The sequence below is a fragment of the Zosterops lateralis genome, assembly GCF_965231275.1.
Source record: "Zosterops lateralis genome assembly, chromosome: 5".
Taxonomy (NCBI): Eukaryota; Metazoa; Chordata; class Aves; order Passeriformes; family Zosteropidae; genus Zosterops; species Zosterops lateralis.
Genome location: NC_139766.1, coordinates 69,470,979 through 69,497,655, shown reverse-complemented (window position 1 = coordinate 69,497,655; position 26,677 = coordinate 69,470,979). Strand labels below are relative to the sequence as shown.

Here is a 26,677-nt window from a genome sequence, read left to right as displayed (position 1 = left end):
GTTCCTCAGTAACTAGTTAATTCCAAGGAAGAGGTCCAGCTACCAGCCAAAGCTTTGCATACACAGTATGATTAGGAAATATGGGGAAAAAATGTTAAGAATTCAAAGGCAGTGCAAGGGCAGTCTTCCTAAATCATGGCAAAATGATACCTGCTGGGCTGTGCATTCTGCTGCTCAGCATATCAAGGGATATCTGCTATATCCTGTTCGTTTGGAAAGTAGTCTGAAGGGAAAACCATTGGATGTGGAGAGAATGTAGTGATACCAAGCTAAGTATGTACACATGATAAAAACCAGGAGTCTTCAAAAGCAGGAAATGTGCTGCAGAAGGGTTTACTCTACAGCATCTGCCTGTAGACTGTTACAAGTGGTTCTCTTTCTTCCATTTTTAACATGACACTGAAATAGTTAAGCTGGTTTTTGACAATGTTTTTTTGTTTTGAATGGACTAGAGGGGAAATGCAGTGACTCTAAAATTCAGCTCCTCATCCAAGTAATTGTGAAGGGACATGTAGTGGAAATTGTGGTTTTGTAGTTGTAGCTGCCAAATGCTGCGTGTTGTGTTGAGTATGTGCCAGTGATTTTCTCTCTGAAATCAGAGTTTGTGAGCAAATTCCTTGCAAGAACTTGAAAGAGTGCAGCTTACTGTTTAATGTGGATTAAAGAAACCAATGCAAAATGCATTTATATCCTTCTTCCCTGCCTGCTCATAAAAATATTTTCTAAAAAGGCTTTTGTCTTAAAATCCTGTGTTTCATCTTCACTGTGCTGCCCTCCGTCTCCTTCCAGGTCAGCATGTTTTGATATTACTGTTTACTTGCATTTCAGACCTGTTCTTGGTCTTTCATAAACAAAGCGTTTGAAAAGTGCCAAAACATCAAGTTTCTTAAATTTCTGAGTGCAGCCATTGTTCTGTCACGTTTTAGGAACATGGTATTCCAACTGATTTGGGCTATGCAGTGGCTCCACACCACTCAGGAGTCTATCCAGTACACGTTCAGCTTTATGATGCCTGGAAAAAGGTTTGGAACATCAGAGTTACCAGCACAGAAGAGTACCCACACCTGAAACCTGCAAGGTATAGACGAGGCTTCATCCACAAAAACATCATGGTGAGTTAATTGTGTTGCTGATGTTCATTTTGTACTCTGCTATTTCCTGAACAACTTCCTTTTAAGTGGAAAAGCAGGGTGTTCTGAAAGTTCACGCTGCTAGAAGCACGTGCTACTGTGCACAAGTAGCAAGATATATTTGACAAGGTCTTGTTAATTAAAATCAGTCTGTTGCTGGTGATGTTTCTGCTGATGAGGGTGGCACCCAGGCACCCTGCTGACTGCAGTTAACAGGCTGTTAACTGTTCTAGTCCTGTGGTTAATGCTGGTTCAGAGAGCTCAAGGAAAAAGTCAAATTTGTATCATTTAACACAATATGCTGGGTTAGGTTTCTATCAGGTTTTCAATTTGCATGGTACCATTAACTGCAAAAGAGTATTGCCAGGTTGTGCCACCTCAGAACTGGGATCTGGGTGGGTACATACATTTGTCTTCCCCATGAGCTGTGCATGGTTGCCCTTGTTTGGCTTCCTGCCACACACAAATATGGGCTTTGCAGCCTTGTTTAACCCAGAGTCCTCAGCCTAGGTGCAGGCAGAGCTTCAGGAGCTGCAGGAAGGGAAGACAGCCCGCACACCACCTCCAGGCTACCAAAGAGCTCTCAAATCCCACTGTTTTCCTGTGTTCCATCACTCCCAGCACTGTCACTGACAGCCACATTTGCCAAGGGAAGGGTTTGTACACAAGTGACATGGGAGGTGTTGTGCTGTTGCCATCTGGGCACTGGGGTGGAGGATATTTTGGGTTCACATCTCATCAGCATTACCTCAGAAGTGTCTCAAAGCAGCTTTCCAAGATCCTGGGTGGCGTGTTCCCAAGTAACTTTCTTTTGGAGTGTGTGGGAGAGCAGTGAATGTGGGCCCTGTGTTGTACAACAGGCACTTTTGGGAGTTCCAAAGCCTTGGCACAACACTGCCACACAGAACAGGATTCTGGTATTGTTCTCAGGTTGCCATGGATACCACTCTCCTAAGCTGAGTACTAATATTTTAAAAAGTTTTGTTCTGTTTCTGGGTGAAGCAAATGAAAATGATCTCCAGAAATCTAGGAACAAAACTGACACCAATATAGGGTTGAGCTACAGTTTGTTCTCCTCAAAGCAATTGCTGTGTGTGAAATAATGGGTTTGTGGATGTGCTCAGGGAGCTCAAAGCATTTAGGGAAGACAGATTGACTCAGAATCTCCAAAAATCCCTTCCATAAATATTTGTAAAAACACGTCATTTGAAGACACATGATGAGATTTAACACAAGGACACTGCAGCCAAAAAATCTATTTCCAAAACCAATCATATAAAACCACCTGTTCAGGGAGTCTCAAGCTTTAAGTTCTCCAGGGCAAATGCATCAATATTTTACATCTGCAGGCTAATAGTAATAAACACACTCAGTAAGAACATTGTTGTGTAAGATTTGTCAGAGCACCTCCCATCCAGTACAGCTTCATTCCTTGCCCCTGTGAAAAAATTGTTCTCAGATTTCCTCAATGAAATCCAAAGGTTTTCTCGAAACTTAGACAAGATTATAGCAGATTCCATACATTTTCCATACATTTTCTGACAACACAGAATTTACAGTCTGTGATCACAGTATTCTCTACAGCAGAAAAAAAAATGTTGAGAAATGAAACTGCAAGAAATAGAGAGTACAAAACCACAGCCTGTTTCAAATAAGGCATTTGTGTGCTTTAAAAGTTAATCTATCATAACAATCCCAGTTAAGCATTACACATGAACATCCATACTCAGCTGATGATTTTCCATAAGAAATAGACATAATTGAAATACTCTCCAGTATATTTGTTTCTGAATTCAGGAGAAAATATTTTGAGTTTCTGATGCAGAACATAATTGCATTTAGTAGTTCTTAGTATTCAAAAGATTTGTTCTTGGAATGTTTTTAAAAATAATTTTTCTTGTACTGTGTATTTCAACTGGTCTTAAAAAAAATACCACAATTGAATGAGAAGTAAATCTTTCTTATAAGGTGAGCATTAATGGCAAAATTCCCCATGTCTCAGAGTAGAATTATTGGTGGTGATGCCGAAGCCAAAAAAAAAACCAAAAAATAACAATTTGCTTTTCCAATTAGAGTTTAAATTTGCAGCAAAGCCATCATTCAGATAAAGGTGGAACTGATTGATAAAATATAGACTGATAATATTTTAGATTATCTTTCACATTATTTTAAAACTTTAGATTTCAAATACTTGGATATAGGATGAGGTGTTATGGACAGAATGAGTTTGAGGAGGCTCTGGAATTGTAATTTGGTGATAGAGATCAGTCTCCAGTTTCAAACAAAATGTGATGGGTTTTCGGATGTTACAGTTTTAGTGATAATAGTTAATCTAGATCAGTGTTGATTTCCAGCAAAGTTGAGAGGCCAAATATACCCAGCAATTATCTTTTATATGTTACTTCTCTGACTTTTATCATCTCATTAAAAGTAAAAACTCTTGAATTTTTTATGGGTTTTTTTTCTTAAATTCAGGTGCTTCCTAGGCAAACTTGTGGCTTATTCACCCACACCATTTTCTATAAAGAGTATCCTGGAGGTCCAAAGGAATTAGACAAAAGTATTCAAGGAGGAGAGTTGTTCTTCACAGTAGTTCTCAATCCAGTAAGTACAGCACAATTTTGAAATGTTTTTTAAAAATTAATTGAAGGAAAAGTTACTGAATGTTCCAGGGCTGATCAGCTGGGTCTCCCAGACTGTAATGGTTACTGACAATGAGTTCTTTTGCTTTTTCAATCAAGTAAATTAAGATCTAATATTATATATGTTGTTAGTTGTACAAAGCAGTCTCCACTTTATTTTGACACCTGTTTTGTTAGTAATGCAGCAGTGCCACCCTGTCCTGTTCTTTACTTTTTGCATGAAATAAGACCCCTGAGATTTAATTTTTTGAAGAATTCAAATGTAAAGGACCTGCTGTGAGTATCTCAGGTGAAGTTCATTTCTCTGCTGTGCCAAAGTCGTGGTGCAAAGTGTTGGGAGCACTTCTTGAGGTGAGAAGGCTGCAAGCAAAGAGTGCTGGGGCTCTGTTGTGGTTTGAAAGCAAAATGAATGAGAGGCTCCAAGTCAGAGATATAATTTAATAAGAAGAAAGGTAAAAAGGTAAAAGTAAAATAAAATAAATACAATAACACAAAGGATCACTGACAGAGTCAGAATACAACCTGAGCAGGATGGTGGAAGCAGTCCAAGTGAGGTGCTCTTCTTGAAGCAGTGATCCTGTAGAAAGGTCTAGTAGCTCTGCTCATCTGGGAATCCAGTGGATAAGTGCCCTTGCACTGTCCCACATACCAGCTTATATCCAGGTGAGAATGCTTGGCTCCTCCCCCTGGGCAGAGCATTTCACAATAGCATGAGAAGTGTGAAATGGGTCCTTGATGGCCCATTAACAGAGATAACCCCTGGAGGGAGTTACCTGGGACTCATGGGTCATTAGCAGGAGACACCCCAAAAGTCATTAGCAGAAAACACCCCAAAGGCGTTAATGGGCCATTAGCAGAAAAAGCAGGGGGCTTGGGAAAACACTAGCCCACCTGGTTTGAATAGTTCATGAAGATGGTGATAGAATAAATACTTTGTGTACATCCTACACTGCAACCCAGGACAGGCTCCAATCAGTTTTGTTGAATTTCAGTTGCTCTCTCACAGCAGCTTCAAAGAAGAGATCCAAGTAAAAGAACCACACTGTTCAAAGGAAAGATCTGAGTAAATGAACCACATCTGCTTAACCTTTCATTTATGTTTAATGGGAGATAAACAAGAAGTGAGGTGCTGAAACTGCAGAACACTGACAGAAGAGAGCAGTGTAGTACTTCAGAATGGCATGGGGTTAGGTCAGCTGCCTCAAAACTGACCTTTTAGACAAGCTTTTAGGTGAGGTTTTCATTTGGGGTCCAAATCAAACATATGAATAAAATTCCTCTGTTTTATAGAAATGTAGTCACTGGGAACACCAAAGGGAACAAAACATATTTGCCCTCAAACCTTTTGGAATAACAGCCTAAGTATTTTGTTCCTTTTTTTAGTTTTCTGCAATGTAATGTAGTCCAAGGGAAAACCATTTCTGAAAGCTACTTCAGCAGTTTATATGCACACGTATTTTTCAACCCTCAGATTCTTTCAGGCTATAGCTTTTGGCTCTTTGAGAGCAGTTAGTGTTTTGTTCCCTTTTTTCACGTTCACATAACAGAATTAGGAAATAAAAACATTTCTTTCCTAGCACACATGTGGTTTCCTTTCTGGAGGGTGACAGTGGTTGCAGTCCTGGCTTTGATGTATCATTCCAGGCCCAGCACAGAATCAGTCACAGAAAGGTTTAGGGTGGAAGGGACCTTCAGGACCATCTGCTTCCAACCCCAGGTTAAGTAGAGCTGAGACCTGGAAAATTCATTAGTTGGGAGGGTATTGGCCCCATGGCAATCCTTTGGCAATGTGTGGGTTTTGACTAGAAGTTACTGTGTGAGCAAGTTGGAGGAAGGCACAGAACAATATTTTGAATCATTTCCACACTGAAATACAGCCACAACAGCCAAAAAATATTTTACAACGTAGGGAAACAGCAAAATTTAGTATGAGTGCTTGAGGCATAAGCCTTTTAAATTAAAAGAATGAAGATCATAGAGGGGAAGACAAGCAGTGAAACATCCATGTTTTTTGATATTCATCATGGAGGTTTGATCATGTCTGCCTGACATCCTGGAATGTGAGTACAGTAATGTCTTTTTATCCATTACAAGTAGGTCTTTGATTCATGCATTGCTGTGTAGACTGTGTGAACACCTACTTCTGAAAATGATGGTATCCCCAATATAATACAGGCTAAAAGAATAGAAGTTGTGCATTGGTTTCTAAATATGACTGTAAGTGAATATTAGGCCAAAATCTGTCCAAGACTCCTTCTAAGAAGTGCCTTTGAAAAAATGATGCATCTGACTTCTAAATATCTGCCTGCAAACAGTTCCTAAAGCTCTAAGCATTAGCCTGGCACATAGTTTAAAGACTGAGGTTTGTATCTTTGTGGGGCTTAGGTCTTGCATGTATTTATGTCATGCTTTGCAAGTCAGAGTTGGGCAAAAATTTAGACATTAAAATGAAGACCAAGTAGCTTTAGGAGTCTGTCTAATTCTGGAACATTTTGGATTTTGTAAACTTTCTTGTGTTTTCATTAAAATTGCTGGCACCTCTTGATGTGAAACACCCAGCTGTTGAGAGGATGCAAAAATTCCATCATGAGACATTTTCAAAATGTTATTTTTCACTGAGACAAAACTAAGAGGAGAAAAGACTACCCATGAATCATTATAATGTCAACTAAATAATGTTCTCAGTAATGAGTACATAAATAGTTAGTTTCCAAACCTGGAAAATGTGTGTGTGGATTAAATGTTAATCTTAAGAAATTTCTTCATTATATTTAATTTGGAAGCGCATATCATTTTTGAAGTGGAAGTTACCAGGCTGAGACTTCAGGAACTGGGTACCCTACTCTGAAATAAGTGTCCCTAAGGATGAACCCTGAAATTTCTCAGTGGCTTGGCTGTGCAGTGGTGTAGGAGAGGCTCTGCCTCCTTACAGTGTGCTCAATCAACCCCAAAAAACCACAGGACCGTGTGTGCAGCTGTGAGGTTTTGTCATGAGAACCAATGGGATGGCCCTGTTCCCAGAGCATTGTACACGCAGACATTCTATAGGTATGGAAAGCCTCAGGAAATCCTGCTCTTGGAGATGCTGTTTGTGTGACTGGGAACCAGCTGAGAGTAGCAAATCTCACAGCTGGCAGGTTGTGTTCCTGAGGTTTGCCTAGGCAGCCCTGCACTGGTGGCTGGGAAGTGACCCTGACCACTGTTCCTGTAAGGCATCCCAAATCCTGAAGTGCCACCAAGTTGAAAAAGAGCCCAAGCACTAAGAGAACACTGTTACCCACTCTTCAAGTAATTTTTGTGTGTCTGTCTCCTGTTAAAGATCTTGCTGACTGCAGTGGCCCTCAGGCGAGATCGTGCTATATTAGGATCTTGCACAAAATGTTTCACAGGAAAAGAAAAAGCAAGCTTCAGCAGCCTGTATTATTGGTATGCTGGCATTATTTCTCCCACATTATCAGTTGAATAAGTGACTTACAGGGAAGTTGAGGGACTTGCACTGATTTAGGCAGGGAATTCTGAGGCAAAGCCACAAGGAAAACGTGCATTGTAGAAATGTGTAGTGATAGCTATCTTATCCAGTCAGACACATCTCTGGTTTATTGTCACATTGTTGCTGGTTTTCATACCACTTTGCTGACTTTAAAACATTTTAGCAAATATTTTTCCTGATAAACTTGTTAAAATCTTCAGTGATTTCAGATTCATCTCCTTCTGCAATATCCAGTGAAATCCTTGGATAAGTAAAACAAATTTCTCTTCAGTGTTTCTTAGAACGAAATTGTACCAGTTTCCTAAATCAGTCTTTTGAAGAAAGTGAGCCATTAGGTTTTGAGCTATGTAATGAAGAGGTCAGTAATAGACACTGCCATCAACTGTATCATTGCTTCTCAGATCCTTTGAACTGTAGAAGATACAGATCTGGAGCTTTTCCATCCTATGAGATAAATGCGTAGGGGTAACCAACAGTTTATGGAATTTTTCTATACCTTTTCTGCCTCTAAGAAAAACAAAGAGAATGCAGTAATCGCATTATGTGCACTTACATGCACTTTCTTCCAAAGTGCTATGTGTCTGCAGATGGAAGGAAAAAGGGAAAATGCCCTGTGGAGAGGAATTGGGTGAAAGCCTTCAAATAGTTGACAGCCCAACAATGAAACTAATGTGTAGCCAGCTGTGTGCTCTTGACACGGTTACAGCAGTACTGATGAAGAGGAAAGGCTGGTAATGCTTTAGGCACTTTGATTGATCTTAAAATAATTGTAATCTTTGTGTGCGTTCAGTTCTAAGTATTATTTTCTTCTAATTTTTACCTCTCCCCAGTTGCAGTGAGTAGAGCTGTTATTAAGCTAATTGACTTGCAGCAAGGGAGAAATTATCTCCTTTAGCACTGAAAAGGAGAGGATTTGTATGAGCATCAGCAGAACCTGCTGTATCTTAATGTGACCCTGAACTGGCACTACAGAAGAAAAGCAAAATCAAAGACATTCAGACTCACATCTTCCCTTTCTGTCCATCCTGCTTGGCACAACCTCGTATTTTACTGTACTGAGTGTGAGAAGCAGGAAAGATGTTTCAGTTTGGCAAGCTTGCCCCACTTCATGGATGAGAAAGGCATCAGTTTCATCTCTTCCCTGTCCTCTCACATCCATAACTCCTACAGTAGTTGCCATCAGTTGGGGCAGGGCGGAAATCAGTTTGGCCAAGTGTTTTGGCTGTGTCTTCCTGTCTGTTCTTCAAAACCCACCCATAAAAGCTAGACAGAGTATGGTACTTTGTGAGTGGAATTGGAAGAAAAATAAAAATAACCCAACCAAAATTCCTAAGTGAGCAGGCATTGTGGAGAGGCTGTGGAACAGACAGGAATAGCTGTCTCTTGAGAGTTGATTCCTTGTAACAGCAGACAGGAAATGCATTGAAACTGTGGCAATGAGAAAATTCTACTCTTCCTACCATCCTTAAAATTCTTGAATGGAAAGCTTTGTGCTGGTGGTTTAGAGAGAAGCGAGTCTTTTGAACAGTATTAGCACTGCTGAGTCGCAAGGGGAATGAGCAGCAGCAGAAAAAATAAGCTTGGGGTTCCTGACTGTCAGATCAACACAGAATCACATCAAATATAGGATTCTGTTTGAGCTCATAACTCTTCCCTGGCTCCATCATATTTATGGTGGAGACACCACTGTGTAGATGGAATTCCATTTGTTGGCACTCTGCGAGTGGACAGGTCTGTGGCAGCTGTGAAAGCAGCAGGACAAACTCAGGGCTAAAAAGGGAGTTGCAAGCCGGAATCTCTGTGGTGGAATTGAGCACAGCTTTTCTGCAAGCATCCAGGTCTGAAAGGACTGTCTTTCAGCTGTTAAAAATATATATTCAATATAGACTCTGCTCTGATTTGTTATTCCATCACTTTGGTAGTCTAATGGAGCAAAACCTGCTGTTTCTGAGTCTCTGAATACCTGAAACAGAACTGTTCAAAGTAACTTGGAAACAATAGAACTGCAAACAGTGTATGCACAATGCCAAATTAATTGGAATATAGGTGTTCTGAGAGTTGGATGCACTCTCGTGGCCTGTAAACATGTGCTCAGTAGCTAAAATACCAGCAATATTCCAAATTGGTAATGCATCTGCTGCTACTGCCTAGCTGAGACCACAGAATTAATTGTCAATCATAATTTACCTTCATTTTGGAGGGTTGTGCATAACTTCATTGAGTTGGGAGGCCTAGTAATGTTGGTGCACAGATGGGAGGGTGACATAGTGCCTGTGACTAAAGTACCTTGATGACTGGTTTATTTGTAGGAATTTATTCAAGTTGGAATTACCTGCAATAGATCTATATATGGTAAAAAAAAAAATGCCCAGTATGTAATAAGTGTTTATTACCTGTTTTTTCTTATGCTAACTCTTCTAGTTCTAAATTTGAAATGCCAAAATAATTAAATTCTTCAAGATTATCGGTGTCCTGCAAGTCTCAGACTTCCCTCTACTTCCGTTGCTGCCACAATTGATGTCTGAAAAAAGTCTCTCTGCTCTGGGCTCTGATTCTGGCAGCTTAAGAGAGACCCCTTGACTCCAGAGCAAGAAGCCAGGAGCCCTAGGAAGGGCTAGTCAAGTGAGAATGGTAATATCATTCCTTTGGGAGGCAGGCACCTCTGTTTTGTCAGGAAACAGCAGCTGTTACCAAGACTCCAGAACTTAGTTTGAGTAGTGTCCTTGTATGATTTCAATAGGTGCAGCATCCTAATAATCTTGATTTTGCAGTGATCAGTATTTTTCAAAATACCCAGCCAGTCACCATCCATCACAAGAAGCTGGGTAACTTTTTGCATTGTTTCATTCTGTGTAAGCTGTTTGTCAAGCATCTCTCTGTTCTTGATACATAAATTATCTTTTCCTGAGACAGGATTTAATAGCAGCAGCTCCTTCTCAGTCTCAACTCCAATTTGTTGACCTAGAAGCTGTTGCCTCTAACTGGGAGGTGTTGTAAGGAAATGTGCAGCATAGAATGAGCAGTCAAAAGGTAACAGCTCTTTCTCCTCTGTGCTTGTTCTCATTTCCCTACGTTTCTGCAGTACCAGTCAGAATCCCACATAAAATGAGGACTGGGGAAGGAGAGATGATGTAACTTAGACCTCTGTCCTTTCACTCTGGGGAAGGAGAAAATGCTGAGGAGAAGCTGGAAGGAGAAGGCAAAGTACAGGAGAGCACCTTTGCAGCTCTGATCTGAAAATGTGTGAGAGCAGGAAAGGAGCTGCTGCCCAGAGGCCAGATTTAGTTCAGACCATCATTTTAAGAATTGTCTGTGTTCCATTTCAGTTCCCTTGTGAAGGATATTAAATCCCATGGAGAGTGTGCATTGAAGTGCAACCAAGATGATGGTTTGTTTATGAGGAACAGCTAAAAAAGGGTGATCTTTCTGCACTGAAATAAAGAAAATGCTGAGATGCCTGAAAGAAATTATTTGAGAAGAGTGCTGGAAATAATAAAATCAAATAAGCTCTTTTTATCTGAAAGGGAGGTTAAAATGCTTGTTAAAGTAAATATAAATACATTCACAATTGCTTCCCTATTAAAGGAGGAATAAAGCAATATAGGAAGCTCTGTTTGTATTTTACAGCATTTCCCAGAGGTGAAAGATTATTGAACAAATAGTGTTATTTACTCAGTCTAGCCTTGGGATGTGGCCACAAAGGATTCCTTTTAGAGCTCCTTGATTGGTGGTTCCAAGAGAATAAATTTTCAGAAGCATAGCATGCTATAAGTTGCAGAGAGAGAATAATGATTCTTGTTAACTGGAACTTGTTTGAATGACTCAGGACATGGTATGATAGAGCAAATCAAAGCATCATAAACCCAGTATAGAAGGGAAAAAAATCATCATTATGTTTTGTCCTGGTGTGAAATGGCACCACCTGCCAGTGGAAGGGGATTGATGTATTCCATCCTTCTGCAGAGGGAAGTGGGAAGTGATCCATCATCCCTCTCAGCTAACATCTGATCATTGTGATCCTATCTAGAAGAGTCTTTTTCTACAATGTCAAATCATGTATTAGGTCATGTATCTGCTTGGCTAACCATGAATTTCTTTACAAGACTCAGCCATTTAAGTTTTCAACCAGCATTTGATCATCTTTGTGTTGTAAATAATTGACCATGAAGTATTTGACTTTAAAAATACAACTAAAATGGGAGCTTAGGTCTCTGGTAATTTTTCGCCTTCACTGACATGGTTTTATATGCTGGAAATTATTTATGATGATATGTCCAGTCAATTTCTCAGTCTGTACTGACGTTTTTTAAATTACAGTGATACTCTCTTCAAGGAAAGAACAATTACATTTTCTTCGAACTAGCAATCTTTTCAACTTCTCTTGCTTTTTCTTTCATGGCAGTGCAGTAGCTGTTGGCAGGTGAGGAGTTGCCAGGAGGTGAATTGATATTAAAAATGTCAGAGGTCAGCCCACGTGTAGGAAAGAAAGGGGCTGTCAGGAAAACAAGTTAACCTTTTTTATGGAAACCTGCTGATTGTGACTTTAGCGAAAACAAGGTAGTCTTGTGGCTGCTCTGTTCCTGCTTTGAGAACTGAAATAAAAAAAGGAACCTGAAAAGGTTACACATTTGGTGCCTAAAGGGAAGGGGTTTTCAATCTCAGTCCTACCCACAAAGAAAGATCATCTCCTAGTGATTTAGCAGTGTGCATCTTCTGATTTTACTGTAAATACCAGCTTTTCATTCTTTCCTTTTTCTTTCTTTAAGCTGAGGACTGGAATTCCTTTACAAAAGATTAACTTTCGTTCCTGCACTAATTTCAGAATTATGACCATGATAAGCTTTTCTTTTTTTAAAGTGGCTTACATCAGGTCTTACTTTAAATAGAAATTGCTCATTCATGGCATTAGCAGATTTATTTAGAAAAAGAGTCATGCTTCTAATTTTTTAATGGAAATTAGTCTAGAGGGCTTAGTTTGGGGGAGTTCAACTTTAAAAAGAACTTCAAGAAAGAAATCACTGGTGGAGAGTCGAGGCTTTGCAGATTTCAGTGTAAGAGCAGGCTGTTGCATCAGTGAAAAATTCCCTTGGAAAGGGATCACTGGAGAAAACAGAGGGCTCTGTCTGCAGCCCTTCCTCAGTCCCTGAGAGCTCATCCTTGCAGTCTGTGTATTCCTGCTCTGTTTAGGTGCATCCAAAAATGCCCTTCCTGTGAGAAACCTTTACAGAAGCATTGCCTTCATCAGGAGTGTGGAAGTGCAGTTGGAGTCAGGGCTGGGGCAGGAGGGTCTAGCTGGGTAACACTTTTCTAGTAAGATACTGGGAGAGTAAAATACCAGCAGCCTTAAAACTTCCAGTGGTTTTTGTTTGGAAATATTTTATACACAGGTATTTGAAAGTACTCAGGCTTCAGATTTTAATTTTTTTTTTGTCTGTTGTGTGTGTCAGGCCAGTGTTGCAGAAGAGATGAACTACTTATTCTATAAAACTTAGGACCTGCAGCCACGAGATTAAAGCCACAGCAATAGAGCTCAGCAGCTTCCCTAGTCTATGGCTTCTTTACTCTTCCATGAAAACAGGAATTATGTTTTTAACATTGCATTTGTATTCCTGTTAAAGTGCAGCAGTGGACATTGTTTTTGTTGTATCCTGTGCAGTAAATGCACATAAAGGTGCTGTCTGTATTGCCCAACCCCAGGGTAGCACTGCACATCCTGCAGCCCACAGAGCTCTTGGGACCTGTTCCAGAGTTTTCCTCATTGATTGCGTTGAGTTGAGCTGAGCAGAAGGATGGAATCGATGAGGGTGGTAAGGGCTGTGAGAATGTGATCCAAGGCTCGCTGCTCCAAGAGCAAAATGCAGATGAGATTTGCATTACCTGGACTGCACTGCCATCTAGTGATGCAAGGACTCGAGGTGTGCTCTTCATTTTGTCTCCCACAGATCAGCATCTTCATGACACACTTGTCCAATTACGGGAACGACCGCCTGGGCTTGTACACCTTTGTCAATCTGGCCAACTTCGTTCACACCTGGACAAACCTGAAACTGCAAACCCTTCCCCCGGTCCAGCTGGCTCACAAGTATTTTGAGCTGTTCCCTGAGCAGAAGGACCCTCTCTGGCAGGTGAAGGCTGAGCGAGAAATCAGAAAAAAATTCTCTTTTTTTTTTTCTTTTAATTCTTTGTTTCAGTTTCTTGTAGAGAAAAGCAGTTATATTTCTAAGTTGGTTCAATAAAACAGCCAACTAAGGCTTCAGGATGTGATTGTGTTCCCTTGTCGCTTGTAAAAGGCTGTGAAATTATTGTGCATTAAGATGTGTAATTAAAATTATCTTTAATTTGTTTTATTTGTGCCTTGACTTGCCTTTAAAAATGTGGGGAAAGGCAGGCAAGTGCATGTTGTGTTATTTCTCTTCTCCATTTGGAATTAACAGGAATAAAACATTTGACAGGTCGATTTATATGCACTTTCTAGTAGTTAAAGAAATAAAGTTTTTCTCCAAGTGTGTAAGGAGTAGAGGGCATCCAAGAAGAGAAAAGAGCATTAAGACCATGACTACCCTAATCAGCCAAGTGGAAGTAGATGAGATGGATCAGAATATTACATTATTCACAATAGGCTGGGAGCTGCCCAAGGAAGAAGTTTGCCAAGAAGCTGTAGATACCTGAGTCCTGAATATAAAATCTTATTAAGGTGCCTTGGTAGAAGTACTCTAAGGAGCAAACTTTACTAAATCAAACATAAAAATGTATTTAAGCTTGCTTACTAAAATGTTTTCCAGCCTTGGATATTGAATTGCCAAGTTAGGGTCTGAGATTGCAAATTTGTACTTTAAATATGCATCTTGAAATTCATGCTGGTTTTGAATAAAACTTTGAACTAGAGGGGAAAATGTCAAGGATTTTGCATAATACTAAGAGAAAATCATTTTAAAAATGGAAATTAGCGAGTAGCCAAATAACTCAAAAAATTATAATTACTTAGAAAAGACATTTTTAAGTTACAGTAAGTAAGACATACTCTGTATTTGGTGTATTTTGTCCATAATTTATGTGATTTTGAATACAGGTGTGTATTCTTAAGCCTCAAAGGGGTACTTGGAGATAGTTCTCTACATCTCAGTGCAATATTGCCAAACAACTATGCCAAAAATTGTTTGTGAGTAACATTTCCAGAACAATTTTAAACTGATTCAATGGTGAAGCAGCAAAGATTAAAGATTAATATTAAGTACTGATTTGAATTGGAAGATCAGAATACGTATTTGTAAATAGAAAGCCTTAAACCATAATAAACTTACTCTTTTAGTTTTAAAATGCAGCATATATGGTGTGGTAGCTGTTATAGGAATGGGGCAACTATATATGTGTAGGATATATTTTGTCAAAGTCCTTCACCTTAAAAAAAATTCCAGACATTTAAGAGAGTCAGGTTCTGACTTGGTTACATTGCAAGTACCAATCTGAATCACTGGAATAGTTGTGGAATTCCACTGGTTTTCAGTCGTAAGACTGAATAATTTCTGATAAGAATATTTGTACATGGGTGAAAAATAGGTAATTTATATATAAGGGTAATTAAAAACCTTTTCAAATGTGATTGCCAATGAAATTCTGAGTTTTCTTCTCTGTTTCAGAACCCCTGTGATGACAAACGGCACAGAGATATCTGGTCTAAGGAAAAAACCTGTGATCGGTTACCAAAATTCTTGGTTGTAGGACCCCAGAAAACTGGTGAGATTTTCTTTTTTTTCCAACAAGATAGGCTGTGTGCAAGTTCAGATAAGTAAAGCAATTAATTAATCACTGTTGGCTCAGGCTGCTCTGTTGAGATCTTGATCATCCAACAGCATTTTTTTATTTTCAGATACCGTGCAAATGTAGCCTTATAATGTAAGTTACAACAGCAGTCAGTACACACTGAAAATGCAGGGTTCAGGTGTGTGTCCTTTTTGGGGGAGGCTTTATGTCAAAATGAGTAAACTTTGATAAAGAGAAGAGTAAGATAACAAGATCTTGTCAAAGTGGAAAAAGGAAAGGACAGGACAGAGGCATCTTTCAGATGGGTTGGATTCTGAATTGCAAGTTCATGTCTTGTTCATAGAATCTTGTTATTTCTTGGCATTTTTTTCAAGTCAAGAAGTTCCTAATGGACAGTTTTAATTACAAGATTGCAGTGGTTTATAAATGGACTCAATGGTTATTTTTTTCTCTGTAATCAGAAAATTGGATGCAAGCTTCCTTTCATCTTCACCAATCCCCAATAGCTACTGAATGCAAGATTTTAAAATTGTTTTTGTGACAGTCTCCTATATGTAAATCATTATTTTTTAAAACACAGCTATTTTACGTAGGAAAACCAGATTTCAACACTGGCACTCCAGTTTCTGTATTAACTATTTACAGTTCTTTAAATGTCCTGATTCTAAAAGCTCAGAAACCACAAGATGTTAGATGACAGTAATCAACATCCCCTCAATGAAATGAAATGGAATAAAGCTGATTAGCCCCATCTGCAACTATGATCCCCCTAAAAAAAATGTGTGTGTGTGTGTGTATGTAGTTTTATTTTAAATCTTGGACTTTTTATCCTGTTTGCAGGTACTACAGCCTTGTATTTGTTCCTGATCATGCATCCTTCCATCATTAGTAACTCCCCCAGCCCAAAAACCTTTGAGGAGGTACAGTTCTTTAATAGAAATAACTACCACAGGGGGATTGATTGGTAAGATGGGTTATTAGTATAAATATAAAAGTTTATATGTTGTGAACAATAGAAAAATTACAATACTGTTGGTAATGGTAACTGTGCATATATAAAGTGAGATAGGAAATAACCTTCAGTGTCCTGAAATAAATGAGAAATAAATGCAAGTGAATAATGATCTTACTACAGAATATCTTAAATGCACCAACTTTGAGGCTTTCTTGTGCATATCCAGATATGAATATGTGCAGAACAGTAACCAAATGTATATTTCTCATTACACGTGCCTTTGAAAGTGGGACAGCAATGGATGTTAGCTGGATATATGGACACAAAAATTATGTTCCTGCTGGAAATCTTATCTCTTAAGAGAAAAAGATACTATCAGGAAGAGGCATTTCTTCCTTTAAATAGGATATAGCAGTAGTAATGTAAATAATAAAAAATGAGGGCAGGGAAAGCCTCTCAAAGTGTTCTTTAAAAATCAGGTAATAGGAGAACGTGTCTGTGCGGGTCAGTAAGTGGTGCTGAGACAGAGTCTCTGTCCCCACTGCCACGTTCCCTGTGGCTCCCTGGGAGTCACTAGGCACAGCTGCACCTGCAGGTCACTCCTGATGCTCTGCTTTCCCAAAGTGCTGCAACATGAAAGCTGGTGGCATGCTGTGGTGGCTGGGGAGCACCAGGGAAGGATGATTGATTTCTTGTTTCGTTTCTTTATTTTTTCCCCAGTTTAAAGGAGAATACTTTTATTGCCTTTGACTTTGTATTCATTCCGTAAAATGACCAGGGTGAAGGCTGTTGTGCAGACACATCAGATGCAATTTGTTTGCAGGGTGCTGGTTTTCCCAGAGCTGTTATTGATTCACCACACTGTCACTGGGAAAGGTGGCAAGTCAGCTGCTTGTGCCAGTGCAGAGGTGCTGGATGAAGGAAGGGTGTAGTCAGCTCCACACTGCTGGAGCAGCAAGCCTGCTCTTCCACAAAATCAATGTTTTCATGTTGCTGCAAAACTACTGTGCTGCTTCTCTCATTGCTCCTGCCTCATGTGCTTCCCCTGAGGTCCAGGTATCATTTGGCTGCCACACATGTTGGATCACCTTCATCCTAACATGGCATAAAGCTCACAGTGGTCAGCCTGTCTAAACCAGGCACATCCCTTGAACAGGTTCTCACCACAGCACCCACTCTCAGTGCCCCACCACCCCTGCCAGCTTCCCACAGTGAAGTGTCAGATCCTCAGAACTCCCTGTTGGTGTAGTTGCCTAATTCTTAGATTTGCATTCTGTCAGCTAGACAGATCTCTCAGGCCACCTAGTCTGGCAGTGTGTTTCTGTGCTGGCCTGTAATGAGCTTGCCACTTTGTAATTAGATACAAGGGCTCTCCTCATTAGTCAATGGATTAATTGACTGGGCTTCCTGCAAGAATCACAAATAACAATCAGTTCAATTTGGTTTATGGTTGTGGAGATAGGCCTTTATCCCTGAGCTGACTCAGTGTTTGTCCAAGCTTGGATTTAGAGCAGGGACAGAAGCAGAAGAGGGTTCTTTTACCCTCAGAACCTCAGTGTTGCTGTTTTGAAGGCAGTGTAGATGTAAATTGTAGGCCTCCAATAGACGTGGCAGAATAGTAAGATGAGAACTGACCTTGCTGTTGTGGAAAGGGAGAAGTCTAAACAGACCAGTCCTGCATTTCTTTATGTAAGCTTTGTTACAAGTTTCTTGGACAAGTTTCTCTAAAGCCTTCTCAGCTTTGCCCTTGCTGAATTTAATAATTGCCTCATGACTGAGGGACTGAACAAGACTTGCACAGTGTGTCCAGCAGAAATGCTGGCCCTAAACTTTGAAACCTCTTGATATCACATCTGGTCCAATCTCTTTCCATTTTTCACTGATAGCACATCAGCCTCTACTTTTTTCAAATTTTCCATGTTACCTAAAGAATCAATTCCTTTTTTTTTTTGTCCAAAATTCAGCGTAGTGCCATATTTGATGTTAAATACTTGTACTCCTCATTGCCTTGTATTTATCATTTTAGTTCCAGGACTTCAGTACAGCAGCATAATAACTCAACACATGATCTAGACCAGATTTGCCCTTAGTGCCTGTTGCCTCTCTCAAAGCTGGCCTTCTCCTTTCCTGGTAAAGCATTCTGAGCCCACACAATTAGGCCAAGTCATTAGCTTCTAATGTAAAAATGAGTACAGCTTCATCATTCTCATCAAATCAGCCCTAATATTTCTGGGAAGTAAAAGTCCATTGACTTCAGTGGTTAAAATTTCAAAGCCAGCAAGAACACGTCATTTGTGCTGGAAGTAGCTCACTTGTATGAATAGGACAAAGTCTCAGCACTGGAGGAAATCTCAGTCTTTAAGCGTGGTTTTCAGAAGAGGCTGTTTAAATAACATTTGTTTTCTCAATGCAGGCTAACTGAAAAGTCAAGAGGCACAAAAATTCCTATTTATTGTTTTCCCCAGCAGTAACAAGAAGGGCCAGAGATAGAGAAGTCCTTATATGAGAAAACAATTGCAGGAATTTAACTGCAACTTCATAACGGATGAGGATAGCTCACAAAAAACCCTAAAATAACTACAACCCAATTTTCCATACAAATGTGACTCAGAAAAATAAGTGCATTCTGTCACTGCTCAGAAACCTTTTACCCGATGAAGCTGTGGGGGATTGTTTCAGTGCATCTTTACCATAAAAACAGCCTCTTACTCTTCTTAGTGAAAGCAATTCTGATACTAAGTACCTTTTCCTTACAGTTTTGCACTTCACTTGGTGTCAGCAAAAGCCAGATTTGGAAAACTCAATTTCTACTTTAGCCTTGAGCAGTTTGTTCTGACTGAAAAGTGAGAACTTGTGAATTTTAAAATACATAAATACTGTAACATTTTTATTCAGTTAAAAAAAATAGCTGTGATGTCTAGTTACACGTAGTGAGAAGCAAGCTAGTACCAAGTAAAATATGATCAAAGATACACTGTAAACTTTGCTTTGCTTTCTTTTTTTTGCAATTAGGCTTTTATTTTAATTGAGTACTCTAGAATAACGTAATGCTTAATAGATTTATCAGCCTTTGAGTGATTTTTAAGTAGTTCTGAGGATGATGTTGCTTTCCCAGGTACATGGATTTCTTTCCCACTCCTTCTAATGTCACTACTGACTTCCTCTTTGAGAAAAGTGCCAACTATTTCCATTCTGAGGAAGCTCCCAGGAGAGCTGCTTCCCTCATCCCCAAGGCCAAGATCATCACCATCCTCATCGACCCGTCCGACCGCGCGTATTCCTGGTACCAGGTACGCACTTGGGACAGCGTGGGCCAGCCCCAGGCCAGGTTTCCACCCTGAATCCTCTCTGTGTGTCCTCTCAGGATATATCCCTGCAGTCAGTGACTATGTGGGATCACCCATGAGCTGAGATAGCTGTCATGTTTTTAGGGTTAAAATGCCAGTGAACCACTTTTTCAAGTTATCTGTAATGCAGGCATGTAAAAATAATTATTTAATTAATTGATGTAATCAACACATAAAGAAATTAACATATAGACACAGTGATCTAGTTCATGTTCAAAATACAGGTTAGGCTAAGAAATTTTTGTCAGTAAGAGCAACCACTTTTGCCTTGTTTCCCCAGCTTTTGTGGTCTGTAAAGTTCCAGCAATGTCCATTCCTTTACAGCACCAGAGATCCCACGAAGACCCAGCAGCTCTGAAATTCAGCTTCTACCAGGTGATCACAGCTGGCCCTCGAGCCCCCTCAGAGCTCAGAGCTCTGCAGAAGAGATGCCTGGCACCTGGATGGTATGCTACCCACATTGAAAGATGGCTCACTTACTTCCCACCTTACCAGGTGAATAAGACTCTTGACATCCTCATATATATATATATGTAAAAGTCTTGCCTACTGACTGCTGATCTCGGGGGTATCCTACAAATTGTTATGCTCCTTCTGATCCTGTGTAAGGTCAAGCCTCTAAAGATGCACATCCTAAGCCCTGAACATCATGTGATAACAGCAGACCGGGCAGGCAGTGTCACATGATCAGTATCTCCTTGGGAGATTTATTTCTGGAATGGAATTTTGTGACATTGGCAGCGTGTCTGGCACTGCTCCCCACCCAACAGTTAGAGGGAGGTTGGCTGCAATCCCAACCTTCTGTTTATCCAGGACTCTTGTAGCTAAGACAAGTTGGCTGGAGTCTGCACCTTCTGTTTTCCTGGAGTGTGCCAAGGAAGCTCTGGTGCATCTAGCTGCTGTTACTCTCCACATACTCTCTTTTCAGCCAGCCTTGTATCTCTTCATAAGATGCACAATGCTGCTGTAATATCCTGACTCTTGTGTGAAATTCTCCTCATTTCATCAGCTTTTCTCCACAAGTACCCCGTGAATATTGAATAATGTCCATTGTCATGCAGAGTTTGGCCAGATTTTATGTCCCACAGTGGTAGTGAAAAATCAGCCCTGGTGGCCTTATGTTTTATCTGGAAAAGTAGTAGCCATTAATATAATTTCTTCTTGGCTGGGCCAGTCTCTCAATTTCCTGACAGTATTTCTTATCTTTCTAGATCCTTCACTGCTATTTCTCTGTTGTCACAACAGCTTCCAATGCAACATAATTTCAGATTTAATTAAGATGCTATATACCCTGCTCCCAGGTCATTAATGATGATGGCAATTAAGACTAGGCCCATAATTGTTTCCTGGGGCAGTACTCTCCACATGATAAAGGAATTTGACAGAGGTGGAAGTTTCAGTTGCAAGCCTGAAATAATGAACTTCAAATTCAACCTCCATTTATTCTCTCTGTTGTAGTTGCTCATTATTGATGGACAGCAGCTGAGAACTGACCCATCTACTGTAATGGATGAAGTACAGAAGTTTCTGGGAGTCTCTCCTCATTATAATTACTCTGAAGCCCTAACGTGAGTTAATTAGTTCATCATTTTCACATGTTCCTACATTCCTAAAATACCAGCCAGTCTGTAAGTCAGCTCACTGCAGAATAAAGCCCTTCACAGTAGGGTGAACTGTTCAGATCACAATCCAGGGTTAAATTCTCCCTGAACCATTCACTGAGGCACCTGGCTGTTTCAGAAGTAGAGCTCTGACAAAGTGCTGCTTTGTGAGAATTGCATATGAATTTTGAATGGATCAAAACAAATTTTACTTCCGTAAGTGGAACATGGGATGCTGCTGTGCAGAAACAGAAAGCGAATAGAATTAATTTCTCTTTATTTGTGGCACTAGCTGAAAAACAGATTCAGTCAGTCAGAATTACATCAGTCAGGAATGTAACATCCACTTCTTCAGATTCTGACTCCTGGGTTTGGTTACACACAAATTTTACACCGCACAATGTTTGTTTCAGGTTTGATTCACATAAAGGATTCTGGTGTCAGCTCTTGGAAGAAGGAAAAACCAAGTGTCTTGGAAAGAGCAAAGGCAGAAAATACCCTCCTATGGATTCTGAGGTAACCCATGATGTTCACTGGCACTGTACAGAGGGATTCACTTGGCACATACAGGACACGACACAAGCAAAATCATGAGAAGGGAGAAAACACAAAATTATGTAAGGTGTTGATTATTTGGCTACCTTTCCCTACAAAGGAAATGTTTAAGGTGGCTGTAGACTCCATAGATGTTCAGTTCTTTATTTCAAATGTGAAGATTAAGTAATTAAAAAACAACAGTGATAAACGCCTCCTCACACACAAATTCCAAGACTTGGTGCCCCTTAAAAAATTAAGCATGCTGCTGCTGAAGTGCTGTCCCCTTTTTACCTTGTGGACTTGAGCAGCAGAAGTTCCACAGTGCAAGTTTCTTCTCAGTCATGATCAGATGGGTGTATTTGTGTGGTCCCTTGTCTTTGAGACCAGTTAGACTGTGACGAGTACTGCAGGCACTCCTGTAATCCAGTTTTAAGAGAGATTAGGTTCTGTTTCTATGAATTTTATAAAATTTTATAAATACCTTCCCCAGACAAATGCTCAAATGGAGAAATTTCAGTCAGATCAAATGCTGCAGCTTGTACCCAAGGGCAGTTCAGTCTCCTATTCTAGCTGGAACAGTCATATTGATTCTGTCTTGTATTGCCATTTCATTTAGCCTGCCTAAAATGCAAATAAAAAAATTTACAGTTTGAACAGCAGTAAGAATTAATGTACCAGGTAAGCTTGGACTTTTTCTCACAGTACTTAAATTATAAATAACTTCACATCAGTAGAGTCATACTGATACAAAAACATTGGGTGAGAAGGATTTTGGTCAGACATTAGAGAAGACTGTGTTTGCACAAACTCTTGTCTTTTCAACTCTAAATACCTCTGAAAAGGGGGGTTGCTAACTGATACAGGCCTATATACAAAGATATTTTACAAGCTGTTATTTCAATCACACTGCAATAAAAGTATCTCCATCACCTTCAGCGTGACTCTAATTTTTCTAAGAGTAGAATCAAATTTTGCTTTGACTTTGGTGTTCATTTTGGACAACCTTTGTTTGCCTTGAAGCCCCCTTTCAGAGTTCAGCTCCTTGCATGCAGTAGATAGCACAAAACAATATAAATTGCAAAGGAAGAATAGTTTTCACACAGGTCAAACCAACTTTGAAACCTCAAATTCACAGCAGTGCAGCCTTATTAAACACAAACCTCTCCTTTTGTATCCATCAGTGCAGAGCCTTTCTGTCGAGCTACTACAGAGACCACAATGTGGAACTGTCAAAACTCCTCCACAAACTGGGACAGCCCCTGCCATCGTGGCTGAGACAGGAGCTACAGAAAGTGAGATAGCATTGAAAAGAGCTTTTCTTGAAATCTCCTTCCACACTTCAGTTGTCACACCTGAACTTTCCAGCAGCGACCAGGTGGTCTTGTAAAATATACCTCTTCAAAAAAGTGTAAAGGATAGAAATTATTTCCATATGCTGGCATGTGGATTGTAAAAATACCTGTGTTCCTTAGAGCTCTGGTGGGCCAAATCTTTCTCATGAACATTTCTGGGCCTGTGGACTCGTGGACTAGTGTGCACTTATGTGAAAGTTATTTACAACTGGTATAAGCATCAGAGATACATGACCTGTCCAATTTCACGGTAAATATTCACATTTTTATATATCAGTTTTAAAGTATTGTGTCTTATAGAGGTTTTGTAGCCCTTTGTTGTTGGACCACTGGCAGTTTTTCTTAGCATTTGATGATTGTGTTGCATAGGACAACTTAATGTAGCACAAAATGCCCAGAGTACTTCTGCCTTTGGAATCAGCTTGCAAGAAAACCACCAACAAGCCAAACAGAACCTGTGGTTGTATCCAGTAACAGCAAACCCTTACAGTGTGGGAAGGACCTTTGCCTGTGGTTAGTGTGTCTGATTTTGTACTGGCTGAGATGTGAGTCGTCTGAGCAGAAATTTGATTGGATATGTGGAGCACACAAGTTGCAGTATTAGATTTAAACAATTGCGACCCAAACTCAAGGAAGAGGCTTTCACTCCTGGTTCTGTGAGCAGCCAGATCTGAACACTGCACTCTGGGCTTACATTGCTCTGAGTCAGGAGTGACTCCACTGAAATGCATGAAAAACTCCTAAAAAGCAGAAACAGATCCTTACTTTTATTGCCTTAATTTGCACCATTATTTTTCCTTAATTTATTTGCTTTTGACCTATGCTTTTTCCCCATCAGCCTCATCAAAATTATAGCATCTTTCTGCAATCTTCAGGTGACGTCAGCTGCAAAAATCACCAGATTTCCAGATGAAAATACTTGTGCTGTTTCCAGATACATTAAACATGTTTGGTATTAAAAATTAGGAATAAGCTTCAGAGGGGATAAAAATAAATATGATGTGTAGTCATGGTAGAAAATTACACTCAAATCATGGGAAAATGAATATCTGCCCTTGCAGGCAGATATTTCTATGATAGTTCTCAACAATACATCTCTCAATGCATCAATTTAGGCGAGATAAAGTCTAATAATAGTGCTTGGAAGTTGAGGAAGATCATTGGAAACTTCAGCTAAGTGTGGCCTTAATGCTCCTCACTGTACTTTGAGTGTTTCTAAAGGCATGAAGGGTTAGTGAAAACAAAAAAGAACTACAGTACTAAATGCAAGGCTTTATACAGGAGCTCTGTAATGTTTTCATCATTTGTTTCAGGATGATTACTTAAAAACATGCATCAGATGGTGGAAAAACTTCCTATGTCTCAGTGCTGTTTTACGACATTTATGTAATCATGCAATTTGACTTGCAAGGTAATGGAATGGAAACCAGTCTGTTATTCCCTAAATAGAAAACAGATGTTGAGACCCTTACTGTACCTCTAAATGGAAATCTTTATTATTTATTGATTTTTGTCTATGTAATACGTGGTTTTGATAGGCCTGTAAAGAAAAAAAAATCTAGAGAAATTTGCTGTATATACCAATATTCTTTACACAGTACAGTTTTGCTAAGGGAATATGCATGATTAAGGATGAGGACCTACTAGAGTAGACATTTTTTAAAATGAACATTTCTATTATTTATTAGAATGAGAATTTCATTTCACTTCAAATATTCAGTCATATGGATTTGTCTCAAAAGCTGACTTGTCTTGAAGTACTTCTTATTTGATAAAAGAAACACTCTGGATTCTGAACATCTGTAAAAGCAAATACTCATGCATCCTGCAAGCATCCATATAGATTTGTTACAGCTAAACTGAATAACTGGAGAAAACACCTGAGGTTTTCATCCTGTCATGATTGATTTTACTCTTGATACAACCTGGTGTAGCATCACTCAAATGTTTTAAAAATGCAGGGATTGCACAAAGCTCCTGTTGTGCATTGCTGCCTCAGTTACTCCATGCTCTTCGGTGAAACAGTGTTTTAAAATAAAGGAAAATTCTAAGGAAAAGGGAAAAACCTTGGGCACTGTCGAGTGCCTGATGTTTTCAGGGTGAGAACACAGATTGAGTACCTCCTACGTGCAGGAGGAATGGCCTTCAGCCACATTCCTAGTTCATTCTTTGTTTTAAAGAATCCCCTCTCTGTCTTCTTGCCCTGGGAAAGCAAGGCCCTGACAGATTGAGTGGGCAGTCAAGGACAGAGTGGTTACATTGGTCACATTGTCCCCTGGGGAATTTCACAGCCCATCTGTGGTCACCACGAAGCACTGCGACAATAAATCCTCCACATGCACAGCCTTGATCTTGAGTGGGTTATTAGTGGTGTGTAAAAGGATGGTATGAAGCCCTGGGGGAGGGGGGGGCGTGGTTTATTCCACAACTATTCTATTGAAATGTGTTCTTACATTCAACAGGAGCCTTTAAAAAGCACTTTTAACACTCAGCTCATTTGGTGAAGGAGGAGGAGGCTGAGCACAGCCGTGCAGGCAGCAGCTGGGTGCAGTCAGGGGATGCACATGGCTACAGCTGAGTAACCAAGTCCTACCACATGAGTTACCTGACCAAGTGTAACCTCTTCTGGTCACAGCTTACCTGCAATCAGTGTTTCATTTCCAGAAGTACAACATCAGTATTGGCATTCTTAAAATACCAGATTTGTTACAACAATTCTGTTTGCTCGTCCAAGTCAGATGTTCCATCGTGGCTGGTGACACAGCCATGGTTTCTGTTCTCCCGGTAGGTGACTGCACAAGCCATTTCTTTTCCAGCTGCTTGATTTTGTGAGCTTCATCTTCATAAACGTGGTTCTGAAATTTGCTTTCTGCAGATATCAAGGGCCCTGAAAAAACAGTGTGTGGTTCTGAGCAGATATGGACCATTTGGGGGTGTAAACACAGAGCCTGGTCTGAAATCACCTAACTATATGAGCTAACATTCCTGAGAATACTGTGACATTTTCCCAGTTCTACTTGTGCAGAAAGAATGAGTTTAAATGATTTGCAGACTATCTTGTACAGAATATTCTTTTTCATTGCTTAAAAAATGTGAAACTTCCTCAGGAAGAAATTAAATAGATATTTCAGTGTTTATAGATGTAATACTCTTGTCATTCACATTGAATGAAAATTGCTGGAAACATTTTTCTCAGAGTTTTTTTAAATAAAAAAAATAGATATTATTCTGATAGTGGCATGGTATTTGAAGTGTACCAATAAACTCTGATAAGAAAATGTAGTGCTGTGTGTGTGGAAGTGACTTTCATATTCACAGAAGTTGTTCTTTTCCAGGTTGGTTAGCAGCTCTTGCAGCTGGATGCTGAGCTACAGCACAATCCAGCAGCACAGGAGCAGGATGAAATGTTTTCAGAAACGAAAAATACTGCTTACTCTTGCTGTGAGTGAATATTGCTGCTTTATGCAGCTGCTTGTTTTAGTGCTTTTGCTCCCTGCTTACTTTTTTATTCCTTGTGCCAGCACTTGCTAATGCACTGGAGAAACATCCCCAGAGTTTGCTATTTTTAAGATAACAAGGAAAATGTATTCAAATCACTTGCCTTGGGGATTCAGTAGTTGTGCCAATGCATCAGCCTACACAGACATGAGAAAAGCTTTCTTTGGAGAAACCTCTAAAGATGGTATGAATGTCCAAAGGAAAATTCACTGGTATCAACAAATTCAGAACAGAATACAAACTCATACTTATCTAGCTGGGCAAAAGCTGCTGAGGAGTGTGGGAGATAAAAAAACCTACATTAACAAAACACTGCATTCATTACAGAGAAATGATGCAACTTAAAATTAAGAAGGCTTAGCTT

At 39.8% G+C, this 26,677-nt stretch overlaps 1 protein-coding gene across 1 annotated transcript in view; it reads left to right on the top strand.

Annotated features, from left to right (window-relative positions):
* Positions 1-26,046, top strand: part of LOC310909267 (bifunctional heparan sulfate N-deacetylase/N-sulfotransferase 3) — a 51,049-nt gene extending 25,003 nt beyond the window's left edge. The window contains exons 5-14 of the mRNA XM_083860908.1: positions 927-1,112; positions 3,606-3,734; positions 13,205-13,387; positions 14,900-14,996; positions 15,864-15,987; positions 19,094-19,268; positions 19,650-19,820; positions 20,784-20,893; positions 21,340-21,442; positions 22,645-26,046. Coding sequence (XP_083717034.1) covers positions 927-1,112; positions 3,606-3,734; positions 13,205-13,387; positions 14,900-14,996; positions 15,864-15,987; positions 19,094-19,268; positions 19,650-19,820; positions 20,784-20,893; positions 21,340-21,442; positions 22,645-22,764 — 1,398 coding nt within the window. The 3' untranslated portion in view covers positions 22,765-26,046. The remainder of the gene's footprint in view (positions 1-926; positions 1,113-3,605; positions 3,735-13,204; positions 13,388-14,899; positions 14,997-15,863; positions 15,988-19,093; positions 19,269-19,649; positions 19,821-20,783; positions 20,894-21,339; positions 21,443-22,644) is intronic.
* The last annotated feature ends 631 nt before the right edge of the window (positions 26,047-26,677 follow it).